The following is a 23663-nucleotide window of genomic DNA, read 5'->3' on the forward strand; positions in this document are numbered from 1 at the left end:
TAGTTGAATATAAGGGGAAGATTAGAAAGCAGATGTGAATCCAGGCCCTTTCTGAATTCTAGGAGATGCAGAGACGTGTCCAAAGGCAACCCCACATTTGATTGCAGAGAGACATCAGCCCTAGGTACCAGTGAGTTACTGCCTGCCAAGATTCATTGACTTAACCCTGGACGACTGAGGCTGCACTGTCCCTTGGCTAAGACATTACTAACAAGTATGTTTCTGAGACAATTTCAGCTTTGATTTTGGTTAGAAAATAACTATTATGAGGAAATGCAGAATATAAAACTTAGCCAGTTGTACAACATCAAATATGGAAGTTGCAATGTTGTACATGTATGTATTCTTTATAATTCATAAAATATTTTTCTACATACTATTTTGTGATTTCTAATTTGGCTATACTTGTTTCAGATATAACATTCTTTTTAAAATGCTGTTAAGGTGTGTGTGATTTAGTTGAGAACAATTTAAAGAAAAGCCATTTGTGTGTGTATGTGTCCATGCATTTTAAACACCCAAACTTGTGTTCTGTCTTAATTTCCAATAATGCACACCTTCTTGAGACCTTCAAAGCCCTTGAGATTGGATAAAATTGAGGAGCTATCTAGCAATATGCTAGGTAAATGGCAAGTGAAGCCACCCAGTGGATTGGGATCACCTTTACGAATTTTCTAGCCTACTTAATCCAAGTATTTTATCTTCAATTTTCTTGTGTGTCTGTTATTTTTTAATATATGCAATCCAGGGGCAGCGGGAATATTATTATTGACAAGCCAGGTATATTGAGTTTTAAAATTTCTGACATTTGTGTTATCCCAATGATGCTAGAAACTTGTCCTGGCTCCCATAACTGTGTGCTTTTCCCAAGGCGTCCCCCTCTTTCATCCACCACGAGGATCAGGGCTTTCTTGGCTGCCACCTGACCTCCATGGGATCCTTTGCCTTACCAGTATTGTGTGTGGTCAAGGGCACAGAGGAAAGGGCTTCTTAGGCTTCTCCTGCAAATAGTAGGTGTGAGTTGTGAGGGTGGCTTAATAAATTGTGAGCAAAGAAATTAAAGGATGCAGTAAACCCAAATTCAAGATTTTCTCCCACTCATCAAGTGATTACATTTTAAATTTTTATTCATATCACTCAGGGGAAAAATATGATTCAGTATAACGTGTTTAATGTACACCTGATGTCCTAGCAACTGACTACATACTTAAAGAGGTAAATGTATCTAGGGCTGAAATATGGGTAGTTTCTTAATAGGCATAGTTTTCATTGTTATGGGGCAATTTAAGTGGATGCCTCTTTAAAAAGTGATAAGGATAAATAGGGTTCTTATTATAGTTGAATAAATCGTGTTACTTTCTTTAAAATGAAGCTTAAAGCTGTAAAGTTTATAAAGACGCCTATTGCAGTTTTTCAGTTTGAGGAGGAAAGGAAAATAGATTTATCTCATTTACTGAATATCCACTGAAGTATCTAAGAATCAGAGCCGCTGTGTACCTGCTCCACGGATGCTAGATCTGATGCTGGCATCTGATGAAGATGCTAATGTGGGCCTGCTAATTTTAAGAACCCAGATTAAATGTTTTTATCTTGCTGTCAAACTCCTATGAAGGAAAAGAACCTACTTTGAAACCTTTGTTTAAAGTGGCATAAAATTAGTTCTCATAGCCAATTGTTATTTAGTTACAGACAGATGCATACATTTAAATGAAATTCTGCAGTGCTTCAATCCCTCTCAAAGGTGATAATGTGTTTTCCCCTACTTGTGAAATTGTTGTAATTTCACAGTCTTACTTAGATTTAATTGTGTTTATTAAGATTTGAGACAAATGATTCCAATTTTACTTTGTAGGATTTTTTCTCTTTGTCTTTTAATTTTACTTGATAGTGGTAACATGGAATGTGTAGGAAACAGCAAAAAATAGCAATACATTGTTAAGTTCAATAATTTAACCCAAAGAACTCAGTGCAGCAAAGAAGCCTTTCTTTATATTAGTTCATTAGTTCACTTGACATGTAATTAAAATAGAGCCACATATTTCTCAGTGTAATTACTAATAAAATGCTTTTATAAATGTAGTTTATTATGCTCTATGAGCATTTGGATGGCTCTTTTTTATTCTCTACATAGGCTAAGCATAATAACATTAGATTATAAAATCTCAGGCTATAAAAGTGACAGAATGCTACAAGTTGACAACAGAATAAACCACACCATGAATATTGAGGAACTTGGTAATAAATGCATGTGGTGGCATTTATTGTTAAAATATTTACTTGCCAGCATAAAAGCTACAGGCCTTGGTACTGTATTTCGAGTACCAAGAGAAGACCGTGGAAGAGCCAGACTACATGCCCAAGGGTTGTGTGTTGTTGTGGGATGAAAAGTGAGACCAAAAAAAAAAATAAGAATCAAAATTACCCATTTGATGCGTTTGATCTTGATACTTTCTGTGTTCCTCTGTCAATGCTGTGATGAAGAGATTAAAGAGAAACAACAAAGTAAAAGCAGAAGAGGGATAAACAAGTCAAGTGGGACTACTCTGGAAGCCAGGGAATGATCACTGTGCTAGGAAAATAAGTTAAATTTGGCCTTCTATTGTGTACCTGTGGACAGGCTCTGTGCTAAGCATTTGGGCATATTAGGAATTTTATCAAGGAAATTAGCATTCTACTCCTGCCACTTCTCAGCCTCCACAAAACACAAACACGGACACAAGCATACCTTGCTAGTTGATGCATGACCAGCTAGACATTGATTAAATTGCCTTACTGTTCAAGTACAAACACAGGTCTGAGTCCTTGAGCAGATATTGGTAATGCAAAGTTGCACATATCACCCGTTCGATCATATCTGTTATTCAACCATGAACGTTTTAAGTTATGCAAAATTATTTTACTTCTTTTTGATCTTTGAACTGTTGGCTTTTCTGAGCTGGAGATATAGGTCAGTGGTAGAGCACTTGCCAAGCATGTGTAAGGTCCTGAGTTTGATGCTAAGCACCACAGGAAATTTAAAAAAAAAAAATGGGGTATCTGGTGGAAAACCAGGCAGGGAGAACAGAAAATATAAAGACAGTATGGTAGGAATGAAGATGATAGTGCAGAGGAATGGAGCCCAGGGAACTTAGGAGAGAATAATTGGAGGACAAGATCATATAAGTTATGGGGAGTCAAAGACCTTAATGGCCAGTGCAAGGACTTGGTCTTCTATCCAGGTGAGGTGGGTCTGGTCAGAGGAGACATGGTCTGACTTGTGTTTTAGCAAGATGGTTCTGGCTGCTGGTCTGAGTTTTCCTTCACTGAGGGAAAGAAGCCTGGGTAGAAATGAGGTCAGTCCAGAGGCTATTGTAGTAACACAAGGAAATTTTGGTAGCTGAGTCCAAAGTGGTGATAGTGGAGGTGGTGAGAAGTGGTCAGAATCTGATTTTTTTTTTTGAGATATCAAATGTGTCATGGGATGACAGAGACAGAGCAATAAGAAGGGAGAGAGTTGAAGGATTACCACAAGTTTTTTGCCTGAGAAATTTGGAAGAATGAAGCTATTAACTGGGATTCAAATGACCATGGGAAAGCTTTGGAAGAGCATCTCTTCAGTTTTTGAGAGGTTAGGAACTTGACAGTCTGAGCCTGGATTTAGACATATGCACTTTAGCATTCTTTGAAACACAATCTGGGAAATGAAGAGGAATAAGCAAAGGGAAATTTAATAAAGGCCCTGAAATTTAAAGTACAACACAAGGGATTGTGAGGTACCGGAAGGCAAGCGAAGACGGTGCAGACCAGAAGACACCCAGAAGATACAGCCGCAGAGGAATGCATCCAGATCAATCATTGCCTGTTTGCATTTTGTGTGAAATTTAGGTCATTACACCTCCTGAGGTGTCTCAAAATTCCTTTACAAGCCACAGAAGTTTACTGTAGGTGAAACCTTTTCATGAATGTGTGAATATGTTTAAAAGCAGGTAAGTAAGCTAGGCCATGTTCATGCCCTGGATGCTCTGGAAACCAGCATGCCTTCTGTTGAGGGACCAGAGTGCAGGTTCATGCTAATCACTGCATCTCTGAAGCACTATCTTCTGGGAACACTGCTGCTCAGTAAGGTAGGTGTTCCAATGAATCAAGTAATTTAGTTAACAAGAATCTACAATGTGCGATTTCAATGAATTATCCATTGGACACAAGTCTATGTGCACTGCAAATGTTGAGATGAAGACTAGATGGAGAGAGCCTCTCAGCCAGCACCTGGAGGACAGTGATTTAGATGGGCACCACTGGTTCTCCTTTTCCCAGGACTCAAGACTTTCTTTCATCCAAACCAAGTTTAGCTGAAGAAATTCCTAGCAATCATGTGAATGGGAGACAGGTTACATAATTAATTAATCAAAGAGAATATGAGATTTGGGGAATACCCAGGTCTCTCTGTTATTATCTGCAAGAAGAGTCATGTATTTCTGTATCATCCAAAACTGAAGTTTATATTATTTAGGATATTAGGCCTTTATGAACAAAATATAAGTATTCTACAGTGTGGTCACTTTTTTTTTTTTTTTGGCTTTTTAGTTTTGAAAAAGGTCACATTATGATCTGAAACCCTGGGTTGGGAATAAAAAAGACTTGATTCTATTAGCAGATACCATTTAGTCTATGATCTTGGGAAACAAAATCTCCAAAGTGCTATGTTCTCCCATTTGACAAATAGGTATACTATGGTTACTAAATATGCTATAACCTTGTGTGAGCATAATGTATGGAAAACAGTGAAGTATTGTTAAAAGAAAATGCATAGGTAATGTGATTTAACTTATGAGTTAACAATTTTAGGTTTTTGTGTTATACTTCTGATTCATATTCTATTTCTCTTTACTATAATATTTAAAGCACATGGATTATGCTGCAGTTAAAGATGTAGCAAGAGAGAAAAGAACAACGTATTAAACAAAACTCTTCACAGTGCCAATACAATTTACCACTGCCTAGTTGATTGTATATAGAAATTAACATCATTATTATGTGTTAGAATTCACCAGTATGCAAAGTTGAAGTTATAATTATGGTGTAGAAATGGTGATGAAAATAGCAATTCCATCAAACTTTTTAAAAATTGATTTTATTTTCCTTTTCAGGATTTAAGGTGTTAAAACTTTTCATTTTGGCCAGATGATTAGAAAGATATATAGATCCACTGATTATTTTTATACTAGAATAATCTTTCATTATTAATCCATTTGAGTCTTATCTCAAATCAGTTCATCAGTGCTAGCAATTAAAAATAGAAAATGCTTGTGCTCAATTTCAAGAATTAAAAAGAATGCCTTGGGAGCAAGCATTTCTTTTCTGTGGTGAGGATTGTTGGATTCTCCAATTAAAGAAGTCTCCATCCTGGAAATGAGTAGTCAATTATGAAAATTATTTTTGAATAGCCAATTTACATATCCCTAATTGTATTCATTTCTTTTGAAAGACTGAATTGGAATTTATGATGTTTTGATTGGTTACCCCCACACTTGTGTTATTAATACTATTGCCAAAAAGTTTCCCCCGATGAATGGGGCTGTGAGTGCCTTTCCTGAATAAATGTTTGAATCATAAGTAGGTGTGTTTTATTTAATGAATGAAAAATATCAAAAGATTTACCAGCAGTTTTCACATTGACACTCGCTGTACTTCATTGAATTGACAGTAGCATCTCTAGCTTCTTCATGAACTTGTGTTGGACTTTTCTGTGTCAGCTATTGAGAAACCTATGAAGTTTCTCTGTGGTGGGGTAACCTGTTGGCTAATAACGCAGTCTCAATGGACCTGCCCTTAGGACTTGTCTGTGGTCTGCATGACTAGTACAAATTTTAAAATATTTTGCTGTTATTTAATGAAAAATGACTTGGAGAAGACATTTCAAGTTTTTGAATTAATGATAAGCATTCTCTTTTATGAAATAAAATTAAGAAGAAAATGGATATAATTAGTTTAAAAATGTGAAGGTTTAGTCTCATTGCATTAGCATCCATTGAAGTTAACCTAGTCCACTCAGAGTCAATCATGAAAGAAAAGAATAATTTGAATAAGTATGGAAAAAATTTGGGTATCTACATATTGGAAAAAATTTGGGTATCTACATATACAAGATAAACACAAACTGTTTACAAACAATCTGTAAGAATGTGGGGATTTAGCTGTGTCTAGAAGGACAGATATAATTGGGATTTTGTAATGTGTCTTAGCCTTTGAGTCTGGAATGTTTATGTTCAACTTTTGTAGATTTAACTTTCATTTTGGGGAACATTCCTGAAATAATGTTCTTTTTAGGGATATTAGAGAAAAAGTGGTAAGGGGAAGAGGCAGCCATTTCATTCCTTTAAGAGAGGTAGCCAAAATTGGTTCTCTATTTTAGGAATAGACGAAATAAACAAAAGAACAAACCATTCATTATGTCCTGACCATGGTGTTTATAGACATAATATTATTGAAGAATTAAGAGTTGTGGTACAGTAACATTAAAGTTTCAAGACTGAAGAGGACATTTTCTTTGAAATCAAATAAAGATCACAATCAGCTAGATACAGTGTCCCTTAGATATGTGTGTCCTATAAAGTAATTAGTGTTGTTGGACTTTTTGTAGCTGATTGCTGTGTTTGATGAACAAGAACCTCTCCACAAGTTTGAGAGCCCCAGCGGAAACCCTGAAGATTGGCAGAGCCCAGATGCTATTGAGACAGAAGTGGCTGCCCAACTGGCCAAATTTAAACCAATTGGTGGGGAAATCGAAGTAACCCCTTCTGCTCTGAAATTAGGTACGTGTATTTTTATTTATTTATTTATTTATTTTTTATTGGTTGTTCACAACATTACAGGTACATGTATTTTTAGTGGTATGCTTTTCCCCTGGTTGAAAACACATCATCTGATTGACTGTGTTGCTTTTATCCTATTGATATTTTTTTCTTAAAAAAATGGGTTTTCCTTTTCTCTGAAAAATTATATATATATATATATATATATATATATATATATATACACATATATATTTGCAGCTGCTGGTACTCAGGTAAGTAGATGCATTTTTTTTTCCTTGAACTGAAGTGAAGGTGAATCTGAATTGCATGTCCTTGAAGAAATATCGGGGGTGGGGGTGGGGGGAGTCAGACTGTAAATGATGAGGTTGACTGTATCCTCTGAGGATCACATTTAAAAAGTTCCTGGAAAAAAAAGTCATGTGGCAGAGCTAAGAGTTACCAAAGAATCCATACTAGAAATAAAGGTCAGTTTCTTTCTTAGCCATCTTCTTTTTCTTCTAATATATATCTCAGACTCTGGGGAAAATATTTTGAAGTTAGTTTTGAAATTCTTTCCTGCTGCTTTATTCAAACAAGGACAATTCATCTGGTGATTTTGCTCAGAATTCTTTTTCATGATATTTGTTTTGAAGGTGTTTGTAGAAAGAGAAAATAGACATTCTTGTAAAGTTTTTATCAATTTACAACTCCCAGAGAAAATTATATCAGTTTTTGGTGATACTTCTTAGAAGTTTAGGTCAGTTTAACAGCATGAAGTTTTTGAAAACCCACCAATATTTTGGTACTTAATTTGTATTCCTGTTGAATGTGTTCACACCATTCTGAGAATGTTCAATGCATCTACTAGAGTTTAATTCTCAAACTTGAAGGACAGGCATTTCCCATGTCAAAAAAGGAATCTTACATTTTTGAAAGCACAGCATATGTTTAAAATTGCAAAAGCTGTACATAGGACTTAATTTCCCTATTTGAAATAAAATATATACTATTAAGTTGATTTTACATACAACCACACTGAATAACCATATTGTGTCCTGATTTTCTGAAAAGTATCTCAGTGTCCTTTTTAAAACAAATCAAATAAAAAATAATGACCTGTGGTCTTCATGATTTTCCTTCATCTTTTGGAAACCCAGCTAGTGAAGCAGTCTGCTGGAGTAAGGGTGTTGGAAGGCTCCGTGGCAGCTTTTCTTCCTCTGCAGCCAGGCTGCTGGCTTCAGCAACCTTGCAGCCCCATCATTTATTTGCATAATGGATGCCTTTTTATCCATTATGCAAATGGCATGCGAGGAAAATTAGGCAGTAAGGGAAGACGAAAGGAGAAAATTGCTCTTGCTTGTTTAGATGTTCTATTTATAAGCAAGTTCTATGGTCTTCAAAAGGCTGCACCTCAGAGTAACCCCTGTGCCTGGAAATTTGTGTTTACCTTTCTCTTATAAGTTTTTTCAGGAGAAAATTTTGTTTTGTTTTGTTTTCCCTTAGCACTTTTGCATTTCTTTGTTTGGACCACCTGAGCAGCATTAGCAATGTTGAGTACAAGAAGAAAGTGAGCTGAGGTCCCCCTTCTTTAAAATTAGGCTTTCAGTTTTCCCCACACTGACTACAAGACAGGGATAGAAGATAATACTAAATGGGGGACTACATGCCAGGCACTGAGCTGAAGGCAGTGCTCTGAGTAACTTAAACACTTGACTCAGAATGACTCACTTCAGTCCATGATACCTAATGAGATTTTATTGTTCACACAGCTATTAGGTGACTAAGCCAGAATTTGAACACTCGATGTTTCCAGTGTCAGGAAGCATTTTACTGTTCTGCCTCTGAATAAGCTACTCATAATATAATAAATTGATATAACTTTCCTGGAGTTTACTTTGTGAATATATACCAAAATCTTGAAAAGGCTAACTAAATTCCTTGGCTTACAAATCCAATTTCACTTAATGAAAGATTAAATGATGAGATTAGCTAACACTCACTTTTGGGTGATTAATTGTTGCCTTCCAGCCTTTTGGCCCAAACCCTTGGCATCCTCTCCATCTTCTCTTTTTGCCCCCGCCATCCTCCCTTCTGTGCTGCTTAGCTTCCTTGTCCACAGCCAGGGTGTAGGCCAGAGATTCATCATCTGTTACATCCTTGCAGAGGCCTCAGATGGACCTTTTCCTGTACTGTGCCTGACCTCTTCAATCCCTGCTGATGCCAGGCTACCTTTCTAAATCACAGATCTGATTATGTACTCCTCTGCCTAAACAACCTTTGGTGTCTCCCTATTGTTCCAAGAACCGTGTCCAAATTCATTAGCAAGCCAGTGTACATGGTTTCTCTGAATTGGCTGGAGGAATTTGGACAGAGATAATTATAGATTAAGAAAAATCATTCCTTCTCCATCTTTATGGTTTAGCAGATTGATTTTTTTTTTCTGGAACTTAAAGAACACAGTAAACACACATTTATCAGGTTTTCAGATACAGAAGTAAAAAGAGGAAAGCAAAACAGCCAGCTCTGGTGTACACCCTATTCCTGGCCCCAGGGCAGGACTTGGTCACAGGCCAGGCATCTCAGGATGGAGTGATATGGTTGGCAATAGATGTAGTGTTTGTGGCTTTTCTGGGAGTGACCCGGTTGGTTGTCAGATCTACACTGAAGTTCCCTCTAGATGCAGAATGCGAGAAGGCAGGCAGAGGAGGACAGGGCTTGTATTCCAGCAACCCACCATGACAGAGTGATTATAAAGTACAAGTCACTGAACCCCCAGGCCTTTGTTGTTATTCACCACTTAGCTCCCACAGGCCATTGGAACTGGTTGTACTTCTTTCCTGAGTTCTTTCACCCAGGCTGGAACAGCAGATGCAAGGCCTAATTCTTGCTAGTTTTCTCATGATTAAGGCCCATTCAATAAAATAGAAATTTTACTCAGTGCCTGCTTACATGTTTTTTTACTTAAGGCAAAAGAATTAAAAAAAAATATTAGGAATCAACATATTTTTACATCTAGGCCATGCTGTCACTATAAATTTATCTTGTTTTACTGGCTTACAAAATTAAAATATTTTCAATGTTCAGTAAAATTTTTGTATCTCCTTTTTCAACACAAGATAGCTCTGAACAGGGCAGAGGCTGTGGCTCAGTGGCAGAGCGCTGTGAGGCACTGGGTTTGATCCTCAGCACCGCATAAAAATATATGAACAAAATGAAGATATTGTGTCTATGTATAACTAAAAAATAATTTTAAAAAGATAGCTTTCAACAATATTCTCATAAAAACTTATAACTTTTCCTATATGGTACATAAAGAGATTGGCCCTGCTATCCTTCCTTTTACCTCCAAGATGAAATACCTTATACACAGGATACTTATTGCATGAAATTCATTTGCACTGGCTCTTTGTGACCTAGCTGCTTCCTCTTTGCCTACCCTTCTTGCTGGCTACCCTTCCATGGCCAACATAACCTGTAAACATCGTGAGTCACTTGCCGTTTCCCAAATTGACTACTTTCAAATCTCTGTTCCTTTGCATATACTGCTCCCTTTGCCTGCCTTGCCCCTGCAATTCTTTTTTATTTTTTAACCTGATTAAAAAATGTACCTTTTAAGCCCAAACTCAAATATGACCTTGTTTATAAAGACTTGTTCAAGTATTTGAGAATAGTATCAGAAGTGTACAATACATATATTTTTAAATATTCATTCAGCAACAAAGAGTCACAAAGGTGAACATCAGAAATCTTCTACCAATCTAAAGGGGTCTGTGGTTTCATGCCCTGTATGTTAATAGGGCATATACATATGAAATATATTTAATTAATATATAGGATATATTTATACATATATATATAAGTATATGTATATATGTAATTGGTAAGCAGAATTTTAAATCAAGTGGGCAACTGCATAATTCCAACCTCATTTATCTAAATTATTTCCTACCATTCCTTTTCTAACAGATTTTTTAAATGAAATGACTGAATAACTGAATCCTGACTTAGTCATAACTAGAATATTATCCAACACTTTAAGATTCTATGTTTTTTTGAAACTGTCCAATGCCCTTTACCATATACTTTAGATATTGATAACCTAAGAGTTTACTTAAAAGAAGATACACAGTGGACAAAACACCAAGAATAATAGCAAAAAGTCATATTTACAGAATTCATTTGCATTTTTAAATCACCTAGTTTAAGGATTTTCCAATTCTTGACTGTGGAACTAACCCTGTAGTTTTTCTGAGCATATTTCAGTGATTCAACAAATATTTAATTCTAGTGTTTTGAATCAATGGAACCCCACCTTCAGTCCCCCCAAAGGGATTCTGCAGCCATAGCCTGAGGTTGCCCCAAATCCCTGTCCCTTGAGAAACAGTGATATGGAGCTGGTCCCAGACCAGTATTTGAACTAGCTGTGTGTCCTAGGAAAGTCATTTCACCTGCCTCTATCAGGACAACATTTTTCTTTTTTCCAAATAAAAAGTAAAGTAGAGTAGGACACATTTGGATTTCTACAAAAATGAAAACTCAGAATCAAGGACATCAGGCTACCATCTCTTGTGTCTTCACCATATTCTCTGGGCCACATTTTCTTATCTATAAAGCAAGTCTATCTTGCTCCAGTGGACTGTGATCATCCCAGGAGTATTTCATTAATACCAAGCTGAGTTTGAATTTAACTCCATGTTCCTGTCAATTTATCTCCCATGGTCCAATTAATTAGTAGTTTTATTTTGTGCCTTTTGATAATTTTTCTCAGTGCTCCTTGATTGAAATTTGTTATTTCGAGTTCAAGCTTGCACAAGAAAATATTTCTTTAGTTATAATTATTTTAGCAATGCAATTTCAATAGTGTTTCAAGATAAAAAGAACTTTAAATTTGGCTGTTGCCACTTGTGTGATCTTTGTTACCTAGATGTAAAGCAATCTGATTAAAGTTAGGAGCCAACTAGTTTGAGCTTTATTTTCCTCTTTGTGTTAAACTTTGAAGACGAGCTACTTTCTATTTGAAAGTGATTCTTGTTTCTGAGACTTGAAAGGTGCCTCAGATGCTTTATTGTTTCCTTGTGTGTTTGTGCTTCTTCAAAACAGAAATGGAAATTATGATTATATGTTTGTTATAATATCATTATTTTCAAAACACTGAGTCCTCTCCTCTTTATTTTCAGTAGTTCTCAGAAAATATTGTGTAGCCACAGATTATTGTTGGAAATTGTAACTATTTTCTATCTGATTTTGAATAACTCACCGCACAAAAGAAACATATGGGAACATTTTTCTCAATTCTTAAGGAAACCAAATCCCTTTATGGCAGTGATCCTCAGGAAAACATAAAGAAGGAGGAAGTTTATTCCTTTAATTAGGCTGCAGTGTCTAAGTAGCTGCTGTGCCCATAATGTGAGTTTAAGTATTGGCATCTGATCCTAGACAAACACACTCACACCACACACATAGCAGAACTTAAGCTCAGGGATGGGTTGTGCTTCTGATGGAGCCTTTGAATTCTCACTACAAAGCACGTAAGCACGTAGGGTTCCTTATTGCTGGAAGCTCTGCTGTTGGCTTCAAACCCAGGGTTAAAATTACCAAGGAACTGAGGTCATTTGCTTGGATGAATCCATAAGTCATAATTTGGTCATTGTGTTTCACCCTATTTGTTTGCTGTTGAGGCTGATTATTCAAAAGTTAGCAGCTATAGAATAGCTTTTCTTTCTTTTCCTCTTTCTTCCCTGGAAGTCTGGTGGTTTTTTTTTTTTTTTTTTTTTTCCATGCAGGCTTAGATGAATGATGTTGTAATTAGCTATGGTAACCTTGCTGAGCTATCATCAATCAGTCATAGCCATATAGTCAACAAAATGTATGTGTGTTTTCTGGCAAGTCAATCAGGACGAAGAAGGTGACAGCATTTCTAACCTATTTGGGGCACCCTTCTTCTTTTGCTATTGTTGCTTTAGTTTTTATTTTAGTTTTTGTTTTCAGAATAGGTGAAGGGTTGCTTTGGGAAATAAACATTAGTGTGTTCACTAAATATTCAAATTTTTGAAAATACTTTGGTAAAGGGCCAAAGATGCTATTTAATTGAAAGAATGAAGTCAATGCCTGAAGACAAGCAGCTGCTAACAACTATTAGAAGTTAATCACCATACAGGAGTAATTTTTGTTTGTCTTGAGGGAAGTCCAAATAGGACTAATATTTTTAATATGCAGTTTTTAATATACCTGACATTTCCTCCTCTTGTGCAGCGTATCTGTTGGCTAAATTTGGCACCTAAATTGGTAATAAGTCGGTCATGCTCTGATAGAAAATCCAGAGGAAATTTACATAGAACCAAAAGTATAAGAGAGCACCTGAAAAGCAAGCTTTCATTCTTGTTCCTTTTCAGCTGTATTTTATCAGTAGATTATATGACCTCTAAAAAAACACAAGAGTTCGCCATCTCCCCTTTGGCCTCTTACTGTGGGCTGGACCCACACTGAGATGGAGTCTGCAGATCCTCTAATAAACAAACCAAATGAAAGGTCACCTTTCCTACTGTTCATTTGATATTAGACCCCTGGGTTTTTAAGCCTCTTTTGCAGATTGCTTTTAATGGTAAGGCCAGTAAGGCCATGTTTACAGAGGCCTTGTCCCTAAGTAGTGAAAATATTCTCAGCAATGCTGTCATATTCACCTTCTTATACTGCCCAGTACTCCTGATAAAATGATTTTTGTGGTGTGTCCTCTTAATAAAAGAAAGAGAACAAACAAACAAAAACCAATGCATGCACCCACTATTTCTTCTCTCCCAGTTTTAGGTACTTGTGAGGCAGCTCAGCCCGACCATGGAGAATTGCCCTTTGGTCTCTCTGTGGAGCCTACCGGTGTTTATTGTAGCATGCTTTTATATGTCTATTATAGCATGCTTTTGAATATCTTACCTATATTAAAATTTGCTAAATACACCTCAAATTTTAAACCTGTAAATCTTTGTGGCCATAAAATAGATTATATTTTCTCATAAATTTCTAATCACTCCTAAACAAATTTTTTATAACCAACCTGATTTTCTTCTGCAGTCTGTATTTCATCAGTCTTGCTAAGAATTCAATATAGGGTAGAGTCTTTTCCTCTGACAGAAATGTAAGGTTTAGCCGTTTGGAATTTCTTTCCCCAAGAGTATGCACGTGGGCACATTCACATGATTCTTATTTTCTTTATGCCCAGATGGGCAAAGAAAAAACCCACTAATTTAATTATTTACAGAAGATCCATCTTAAGGACAAGTCACTCAGAGTTGGACACGCTTTTGTGACTGGCTCAGGATTTTCTCATTTGCTTTGTCTGATAAAGTTATGTGATAAATTATGCCCCAATATATACACATTTGGCTATTTCCCTTTTTTGTACCCTCTTTGAAACTTTAACCAATACCTTGGTTTGGCCCAATGAAAGTAAAAAAATACAGAAACAGCTTGATCTGTTCATTCTCACATCCAAGGCGATAAGGAAAGTGACAGCCTGTGCTTAGCAATGGCCTTAAAAATAAGCCCTCCTTTGTTTACCGTTCTTTTAATATTTACCAGATAAAGGAGCAGGACCTCCCAGACAGCCCCACCACACCCTGTCTATTTATCTCTGAAACAATGTATCCTTCCTCTGGAACCCAGAAATAGGCCTCATTCTGTTTGTTCATTTACTTGATGAGAAAGTTTTTGAGAGCTATCAGAAAATACAGGTAACCTTCTAAAAAAAAAAACAAAATAAATTCTGATGGCTGTTTTGTGTAAACATGAGTCTGTGTGTAAACTCCTCAAGCTCCTTTACAGATGGAAGAAATTTGGGACTTTATGTCCCGCCCCCCATCCCCCCCCCCCCCGTGTGTAAAAATTAGAGGAAAGGAAATTATGTAGTACATCTTATATTTTCCTTTTGTTTAGATGGAAGACTGGGCTATGGTAACTGAATGCATGTATGTGGAATATATTGCGATCAAGGAAAATGAATAGGCTCTTTGCCTTGCCACAACCTATTTAAAATCTTAACACATATATTTGGTATCTTAAGATAATATTGACTAAAATAAGCCATTACTTCAATGTCCATATTTCTTAAAACTCTTAGGAAAGATGACATTTCTAAAGTCTTTTTGCACTATTTGTACTAAAAATATGGCTACATAGCAGCAAGCTGAGTGGCCTGGTGTCATCTGGGTGCTGTGTAATTGTGATGATCAATTAAACCCTACTTGTGTTTTTAAAACAAATAGACTCTCTTCCCCCCAGAGATCTGAAAGCATGAGGCAAACTTCTTGTTTTAGTCACAGTTCAGGAATAATGTCCTTTGACCTCATGACTTTAATTCTGTGTTACAGTTAACTGCCTCTGTGGCAGAGGGTTTAGCATCTGCATAGCTAACATCTGCTCTTTTAAGAAGATGGGGCTGAAGAGTCTAGCTATAGAAATCAGTATATCTGGTGTCAATGCTAGAGAAAATGGTGATGTGCCTGTCACTGGCTCCAGTTAATCAATAATTATTTATTGATGGCCTGGTAGATGAAAAGCATTCTGCCGGGCTACCAGAGGAATATAAAATAACATAAGTCATAAACTCATTCCCCAGCATCTTGCAATCTCGTTGACTTTAAATAAATTACAAGGTGATTTTCTTAACTTTGTTAAGATTCCATTTTTTTAAAATTTATTAGTGTTGTTATAATACTGCAGAGCATACAATGACAAAACCTTAGAGATGAAAAGATCTTGCCTCATAAGTTAATTAAGATGTTCACAAATGCTTTATGTGTGTGCTATTAGTCGTATGCAATTTCTTCCCATAGCTTGGTTAATTGTCTTTTATTTGGGTCTTCAGTTGATGGAGAGGTAAATGGCAATAAAATTTCAAATTTTGAGTCTGCTTGTGATACTACAATATTTGAATCTTCGTGACTCTCTAGTTTTGGACAGTGTTGATTTTATCTCCAAATTAGCAGTAAGAAATATCTGAGATTCCCAAGACCTTCCATAACCCCCAGTCCTGTCCTCTGCTGCCGAAATGAGGTCTCCACAAATCACATGGCTTGATAGTTGATTCTCTCTATCTGCCCATACATCCGTGTATCCATCCGTGTATTCACATATCCATCCATCCTTCTCTCTAAAGACACTCCAGTCAAATTCGGACTTTTAATTTTAGGTAGTGAATATGGAGCCCGACTCCTACTCTGGTTAGCCTAGCAGGTGCATTATTGATAAGAATTAATTCTTCCTGAAAAGAAAGTAGATGTCTGGGATCTACTCTTAACTACCTTTTCACTAAGCCCCATGTAAATCACTGACTAGGCACCCCAAGAGTGATCTTTCCTGCTTCCAACCTGTATACTACCTCACCCTAATTTATTTGTGAGTTACAGAGAGGTTTAAGCAAATTATGTTTTCAGTCCCTCTAATTATCATTCCCTGGTTGAGGGTCTAGATTAGTTAAACATGATTGTCCTGTATGTGAACTGTTCTACATTCTGCACTGCATTACAAAGGAGACACTTAGAAGATTACCTTGGAGAAGTTTGGAGAATAAGTTTCACATCCTTTTTTCCTCTTTTCAGACCATTGACCACCTTTAAGAATTTGCTCAAAAATTAATTTTCTTTAAAGGACCTACCTTCCCTTAATGCCTTTTTTCTTATTATTAAATAAATATGATGTTTAGCATTTGTTTGGTCATTTCCACCCATTTGACATCATAATTTTCTGTCATTTCAGTAAGGTGAAGACTGACATGAGTTCGGTAAATGTTCTCTTAGAATTCTTCTTGAAAATATTTTTCCCCTAATATTCAAAGTATTTAATTTTATTTCTTCTCTAATATCTTGATAATGTAAGCAAACAATAGTTTATTTCCCCCCAAAAAAAATAAGAAATGGAGAAGGACAGAGATGACAAAGCATTATGTGTTTACTCCACAGTAGTGTAGTGTGGAAATTAAGAATACAGGCCCTAAGGCACATCTTCCTGATCATATATGGCTCTGTCCCATACAGGCAAGTTACTTCACCACCTTGTGTCTGTTTCCTCACTTATTAAACTGGAGTATTATTAATAAATATCTGATGGGTCGTAGCAAGTGCATTTATATATCAATGTAAAATGCTTAGAATGGTGCCTGCCATACCAAAACTAGTCACTGTTCTTATTTTCATCATCATGTCGGTCACCTGGAAGAAGAAATCTGAAATCTCTTTGTGTTCATGGAATACATCTTTGGATCTGATCCTTAGTTCTCCCCATTTTCCATGTTTCACTTTCAACCCATTTTTGTCTCAAATACAGGTTCTGGCCATCTTATGCTCTCCTTTAAAACATAATATTAATTGTTTTTTGTTTTCCTTCTTTTCAGGCATACAAGATAAATGGTAAAATAGTTTACTGAAACCAAAACAATAGTCAGGGACATTAATCAGAATAGTATAATAGCTGCAGAGGCTTCAAACAATACCTTTGTGCTTGTTTTTAGAGATTTGTAGAAGAGTAATTGCTTTGGTCCTTTTAATCTTTTTCTTCTTTTTAACTCAAGTAAGGGTTACTTTTATTTCCTTCTCCTGACATCATAAAGTTCATAAAAATTTTCTTTCACAATTGGTAAATGCATGTGGTCCTTGTTGAAGAGTACCTTTACACAAGGAAATAAGCATACTTTTAAAATTAGCTTAAGTGAATTAAGATTAGCTAAGATTACCCATATCTATTATGCGTGGATCTGCCCCAAAATCCACCTTTAATCAAGCTCCCAAATACCAGGGCTTGGAAACAGGACTTAGATGCCAGTTCACACTAGCAACTTCCCTTCTTGGCCCACAAATCTTAGAAACAGTGTGCTCTCAAAAATACTTTGCGGTACCCTAAAAATGCTAGCTCATATTTCACACCAATGCCAACTCAATCCAGAACTCAGAATATTTAAGGTCAAGCTTAGAGACTGACCTTAATGTTTTCCAGTCAAATCTTTTGAAACAAATAAAGACCCATTATCGTTGCCCATAAATGATATGCAACAATTCAGAACTAAATAGAGTGTGCATTTTCCCAGGACTTAATTTAGTACAGACCTAAAAAGGAATTAGTCATTGTATCAAATAAAAATTAATCTATTTTATAAATTACAAAATACTCTGTAGGGCTTGTTTTTGGTTTGTTTGATTTTACTTGAGGGGAAAAATTTCAAATTGCATGTCTAAAAGGAGAGCGGATATAATTACCTAAATGTAGAACAACTGAAAATATTTCTCCTAAGATATGCAAATAATTGGGGAACTTTTTGTCTTATTCTTCTTGGATTATCTGGATAATTGCCTCCATTTTCCACCTGATTTAGTATAAGCAGACAAAGGTTGAAAATTTTTCAGGAAGTTGTTACTGTTTTTTTGTTTGTTTGTATGTTTTCCCTTTTCAGAGTGGCTTGAAGGTGAAAGTGATAATACTGTGAAATTTTGGTATGGCCAATACAATTTTGATTACTCAGCAGGTTGTTGGACTTGATTTTCAGATACTATGTAAGAATTTCCTTATTTGGCAGTTGCATTCTGAAATAATTTTGGCATTACTAAATCATGAGCAAGTATACTTTATACTGACATCCTAACCACTTGAATGTGTCTTTTAGGTTGACATTCATACAGTTTCAGACTAAAGCTTTAGTAAAGAGGTACCCCAAAATGTGCATGAATGTGTATGTGTGTGTGTGTGTGTGTGTGTGTGTGTGTAGGGGAAGAAGTAAATTTAGTCAGTGATTCGGAGGAGCTAATTCAGCCTGTGTGAAGAAAATATGAAAGCACTTTTTACCTAAATAAAGATTATAAAAATTTTTTTACGATTTGAGAAAATTGTCACTGTATTCATAATTTAGTGGTTAGATTAGAAAGATAATTAATAAAAGATGCATTTCTTTCCAAAAAGGACTTGACTTACATTATTTGACAAGTATTAATAGATCTTTGTTAAAACATATTCATAATAGTCAAGATTTTTCAATCTTCCCATTAGTCAGTTGAGAATAATTAGTTTTCACATATGTGTGGTTGTATAAATTCTGCTACTTTATCACTGCAATTACTGGAGTTTCATACTGAGAATGGAGTGGACTTACAATGTAATAGCACATGAGGGAAAATGTGGCAAAATGATTTCATGGAGTTTTAAATTCAGATTGGTGACAGCCAGACCCCTAGGAGAAGTAGAACTTTCTTTCTGTACTTAAAATGAATAACATTAATATTAAAGATAAGTTTGCATGTAACAGATAATCCACAAAGGGGTACCATTGGATACCTGAGTTGTCAGTTATTTGGAGAAGTGTTTAATTCAGTAGCAAGAAGTTGAGTGGGCCTGAAACTTGAAGAAGGGGCTTTCTCCTCCTTGAGGACTAGATGCTGTGCTTAGAAAGAGAAGGACCACTAGAACCTTGCACATGTGCAGCTCTAACCCTGCTTCCCACTTACCCCAGGCACTCAGATATGGTTTTAATGAGGCGGAACTCTGAAGCAAGAGTCCTGTGTAATTGTCGAGCTCATGTCTGATGTAGGGAACATAAGGGAGGTGTGGAATAATCATCTGGGAACAGAAATATTTTTTCACCTCTGTTCTACTTCTACCCCAGACAACTTCACAGTGACTTAATTCACTAAGCACCCAAGCAAACCACTCAACACAAAATATTTTATACTCTCTCCAGCTGCCCGTGCTGACGAGATGAACTGGGTTCAAAGGAGCTGGCTGTAACTTTTAACGGAGAAGAAATCACGCAACACATGGACATGAGTTTCTCAGATAGAGGGTGGGACTGCTCTGTGACCTCAAGGGTCCTTTTCCACCCTGGAAGGCAAGAGGGCAAGAGAGAGAGGGAGTGCACCTGGAACCCCTCTATATATTAGGAAAAAGACATTTGATAGAATATTCCACCCAAATAAGGCAGGGGACCATGTTTCAAAAGGGGGGTTGCCCAATCCCTTTGGATAACGCTCAAGCCCAGAGCTGAAGTACTTCCTTGCTGAGCAAAGGTAAGAGCCACTTGCTTCACACAGCATGTGCCTATGATGCCAGTCCAATACCCCCTTTACTCAAGGCTGAGGGGAGGTGCTTAGCTCATGCACGGGGCAGCCCCCTACATTATGCCATATTTGGCTTATCTCACGATGACTGTAGGCATTGACCCAAATTCAGTAATATTATAGGGTTCCAGGTTAAGAACCTGTCTAACTTAGTATCTTGAATTCTCTCTTCTCCCTCCTTTCTCTCTCTTTACTCTTCCTTTTGACCCCTTCTCCATTCCTTCCTTACAGTCTCTTCCCTTTCTTCCTTTTCTTTCCATTTTGCCATCTCATTCTACTTTCCTTCTTTTGACAATTATGATTAAAGTGCAAACAACAAAACTAAATAATAGTACTCATCTTTCTGAGGAATTATAAACTGTATGAACTTGAATAGTAGGACTAAGGATCAAGTGGTTGTGTGAAGACTGTAGAGATATCAAGAGGCAAATTATATGGAAGAGAAATGTTTTAAAATTGACAGATAAAGAGTGTGTGAAGTCATGACCTCAAGGGAACATGCACAATGTATTGAAGACTTTGCCAAAGAACAACAAAGAGGAAATTGCAATTTGTTTGTGTACTTGCCCTGAACCACACGCATGGTGCCTGGAGTTTGACCAAATGGCTGAAAATGCACTGAGTTTCTTCCATTTTATCTAACATCAATAGCAAAGCATCACCCCCATGCCAACTTAGTTATATGTAAAGAATCAGTTAAAAAAAAAAAAGAAAAGAAAGAAATAACTGATAGAGCCCTGTGGACCTAGCTGGCTTCATTTGTGGGGAAGATGTGTCAAGGGTTAGGGAGGTGTGTATGAAGTCAATGAAAGAGGTGAGGATGGAGGAAGTATCTAGACTGCATAGAAAGGGGTTTAAACTGTGTCCATCTGCTAGGGACCATCTTAATTGTGTCCAGTCTTTTGCATTTTATGCTGACCTTGATAGTGCCCTCTATTGGCAAATCAATTGTGATCGGATTTCTTTAGCTCACTTGCTCCTGTCAGATGTCATTGCTGATTGGAAGGACACCTCACAGCCTGCAGGTAGGTAAGTCAATCCATTGTGTCAAAAGCCCAAGAAATAACAATATCAAATCAAGCTGCTGAATCATCCTTCTTTATAATAGGTGTGGAACTATGAAATGTTATGGACAGAGCAAATCAACCCTAAGTGTGATTTATCTCAACATTGGCAATTATTAATTTGTAGTAATCATCACTTTCCCTCCTATAAATCACAACCTTGCCTTGTGCTCTTCAATCTACTTTTGTAATACATCAAGCCAAATGTATAATCCAGTATGACAGCCTCTCTTATGGTGATGTTTCTTTTTTGGTAGGTCTCAGATAACTGTTTATGAGTAAGAGGAAATTATGGGACAATTAAAATCTTTGACAAGTTTATATTTCTAAAGTATGCAATTAATATTATTGCATTACTTATAACATTCTAAAATTAATTTTAAAATTTCAAGGTGAGGATTATTCAAAGCATCTAAGTCAGTTCTGTGGTGTTTTAAAAAATCTCTTGGGCAAAAATTCATAATATGATAGCAGCGAGAAGGATAATTGTCATTGGAATGACCTTTTCAGTGAGTAATTTGACAGACACTTGATAGACAGCATTCTCCCATCTCTCAGACAACCTTTTACCACCTGCCATAAAATGCAAGAGCCAAATTTTAACTCCAGAGATAAGATTCTCAATAGTCATTTGTTGCATATCTCCCTCCGTGCAGTTCCACAAATTTTGAATGCTCTTTTTCTTTTCAAGGTATTTTTCATTACCTGGAGAAAATGTTTCCTATAGGGAGATATTCTAAAACAATAGTACAGGTGCTGAATCAAATTTCCCAGGTGTGTAAGGACTCTCTAAGGTTGCTAAATAGTATTGGTTTGGTGTATTATTAAATGGCACTCCAGTGTCCTATAAGTTTATACAACTTTCAAAGATATCTTTCTGAATAACAAGAGAATAGCTTCAACATTGAAAAAATGTGGACTACAAAATACTCAGTTGAATTATTCTAAAAGAAAAAAAATTAAAAAAAAAAACAAAAACAAACAAGCAAAAAAAAAAGAAAAAGGAGCAAACACTTACTGGTGAAATGAAGGCAATCAATTTGCAAAAAAAAAGTGTTTTTAACATGTAGCCCTGGAGTAACATGCAGATCCAAAAGCCTACTATTCCTATGGGGGGAAAATACTTTGAAAAATATTTTCTCTTGAATTATGAAAGTACCACCAGAACGGAATACTTGTTGATTAATACAATATGTGCTTTCATTAAGAATATCTCATATCATTGTATTTATCAAAGAATAATTTCTCTGCAGTTTGGAGACACAAATTATAAAGGTGGTACATACTTGATTTGTGTATGTCAGTTTTTTTTCTTTCTAGAAGGTATGTCTATGAACTACGGGACATTGTCTTTTTTGCACACTGTTGTATCTTTAACCCCTGGAACAATGCCTGATGTATAATAGTAAATATTTCTCAATGAATGCGTGAACAAATCCAATTAACAAATAAACCACTAAGTAGATTTTTATCTTTTTCTTCATAAATTCTTTCCAGTATTTTAAGACTGAGGCCTTTTCATTCAGTCTTTTCAAATTGGGACTCAATCTTATTTTGCTGCTTCTCATACAACAAAAATGTTAAACATGTGTCAGAAAAAGTTAGAAACATTATCTGCAAATCCCACATGGGCAGGTGGTTTCATTCCATTAGCTTCTTTCTGGGAGTTCATGGGTTTGTCAATATTAATCCAGCTGACAAGCAGAATCCAAAAGGTGACACTTTTAAAATGCTGAAAAAGAGGGATTGTTAAGATGGAAAGGAAAAAAAAATCAGGTTCAGGGCAAGAGGTGGTTAGATGAGAATCTGACAAGAAGAGAAAAAGAGAAAAGGAAAGGGAGAGAACCTAGAGTCCAGAGGATGAGGACATGTAGGGGAGGGCACATCTTTGGAGAAGTTCTGGAAAAAGCAAAATGAACTGATCAAAGTATACCACGGAGATAAAAAGCTGGGGTCAAGCAGAAGGCACTAGCAGTTTATGCATGATAAACCCTGCCTCATTACCAGTTTAATTTTGCCATTTGGGGAATATTGAAAGCCCAATAAATAATCAACAATACCTTCACTTTCTCCAGGAACAAATTTGGTACCTAAATAACTATATGTGGCAGAGAAGGGGGACAAAGACAATCAAGAATTCTAGATTTAGAAATCATTCTTCATGCCATATTCCTGAACTGGCTTAGTTTTCACTCATATTTAGAATAAAGAAAAGCTAAATTTACAAGAATTAGCATGTTCATGTTATTGAATGTCATTCCCTGACACATTCACCCCAAGAAAATTTAATCTTGAGTGTAAACTACTTGAGAATTGTTTTAACAGCCATATTAATATTTGTACACACAATCTCTTTGAATGATGCCGTGAAATAAACAACATAAAATGTATTATTCTACTTGATTGCATATACATAATTATGATTAAAAAACACCTTGAAAGAAGAATTTCCTACACCACAACTGAGGTGTTCTGACTGTTGATATGGGGCTAATTCTCCTACTGTTTGGTCATCTGCCATCTACCTGCTCTATTATGTAGATCAGGCGTTAATGCTAAAGATGAAGGGAATCTGAGGCAGCTTTTTAATTCATTTTTTATTCAGCTATTCATTTGTTCATCAAGGAATATTTACCAGGTGCCACATGTTCCAGGCAGAGTTACATAGTAGACTTGTAGCAGTGCACAAGGTAGCAGTGTCCTAGGCTGTCACAAGCAGCCTATTAAAGGAAATAGTA

General features: G+C 36.2%; 1 protein-coding gene and 1 long non-coding RNA gene across 4 annotated transcripts in view; one reads left to right on the plus strand and one right to left on the minus strand.

Moving 5' to 3' along the window:
* Positions 1 to 13955, minus strand: part of LOC120893101 (uncharacterized) — an 83430-nt gene extending 69475 nt beyond the window's left edge. For both annotated transcript variants that reach the window (XR_013424262.1, XR_005738085.2), the window contains exon 1: positions 13822 to 13955. This is a non-coding gene — a long non-coding RNA (uncharacterized LOC120893101). The remainder of the gene's footprint in view (positions 1 to 13821) is intronic.
* Pard3b (par-3 family cell polarity regulator beta) overlaps positions 1 to 23663 on the plus strand; it is a 978588-nt gene that overhangs the window by 371511 nt on the left and 583414 nt on the right. For both annotated transcript variants that reach the window (XM_040294778.2, XM_005335090.5), the window contains exon 3: positions 6620 to 6791. In XM_040294778.2, coding sequence (XP_040150712.2) covers positions 6620 to 6791 — 172 coding nt within the window. The remainder of the gene's footprint in view (positions 1 to 6619; positions 6792 to 23663) is intronic.

Source organism: Ictidomys tridecemlineatus, chromosome 7 (genome assembly GCF_052094955.1).
Source record: "Ictidomys tridecemlineatus isolate mIctTri1 chromosome 7, mIctTri1.hap1, whole genome shotgun sequence".
NCBI classification, from domain to species: domain Eukaryota; kingdom Metazoa; phylum Chordata; class Mammalia; order Rodentia; family Sciuridae; genus Ictidomys; species Ictidomys tridecemlineatus.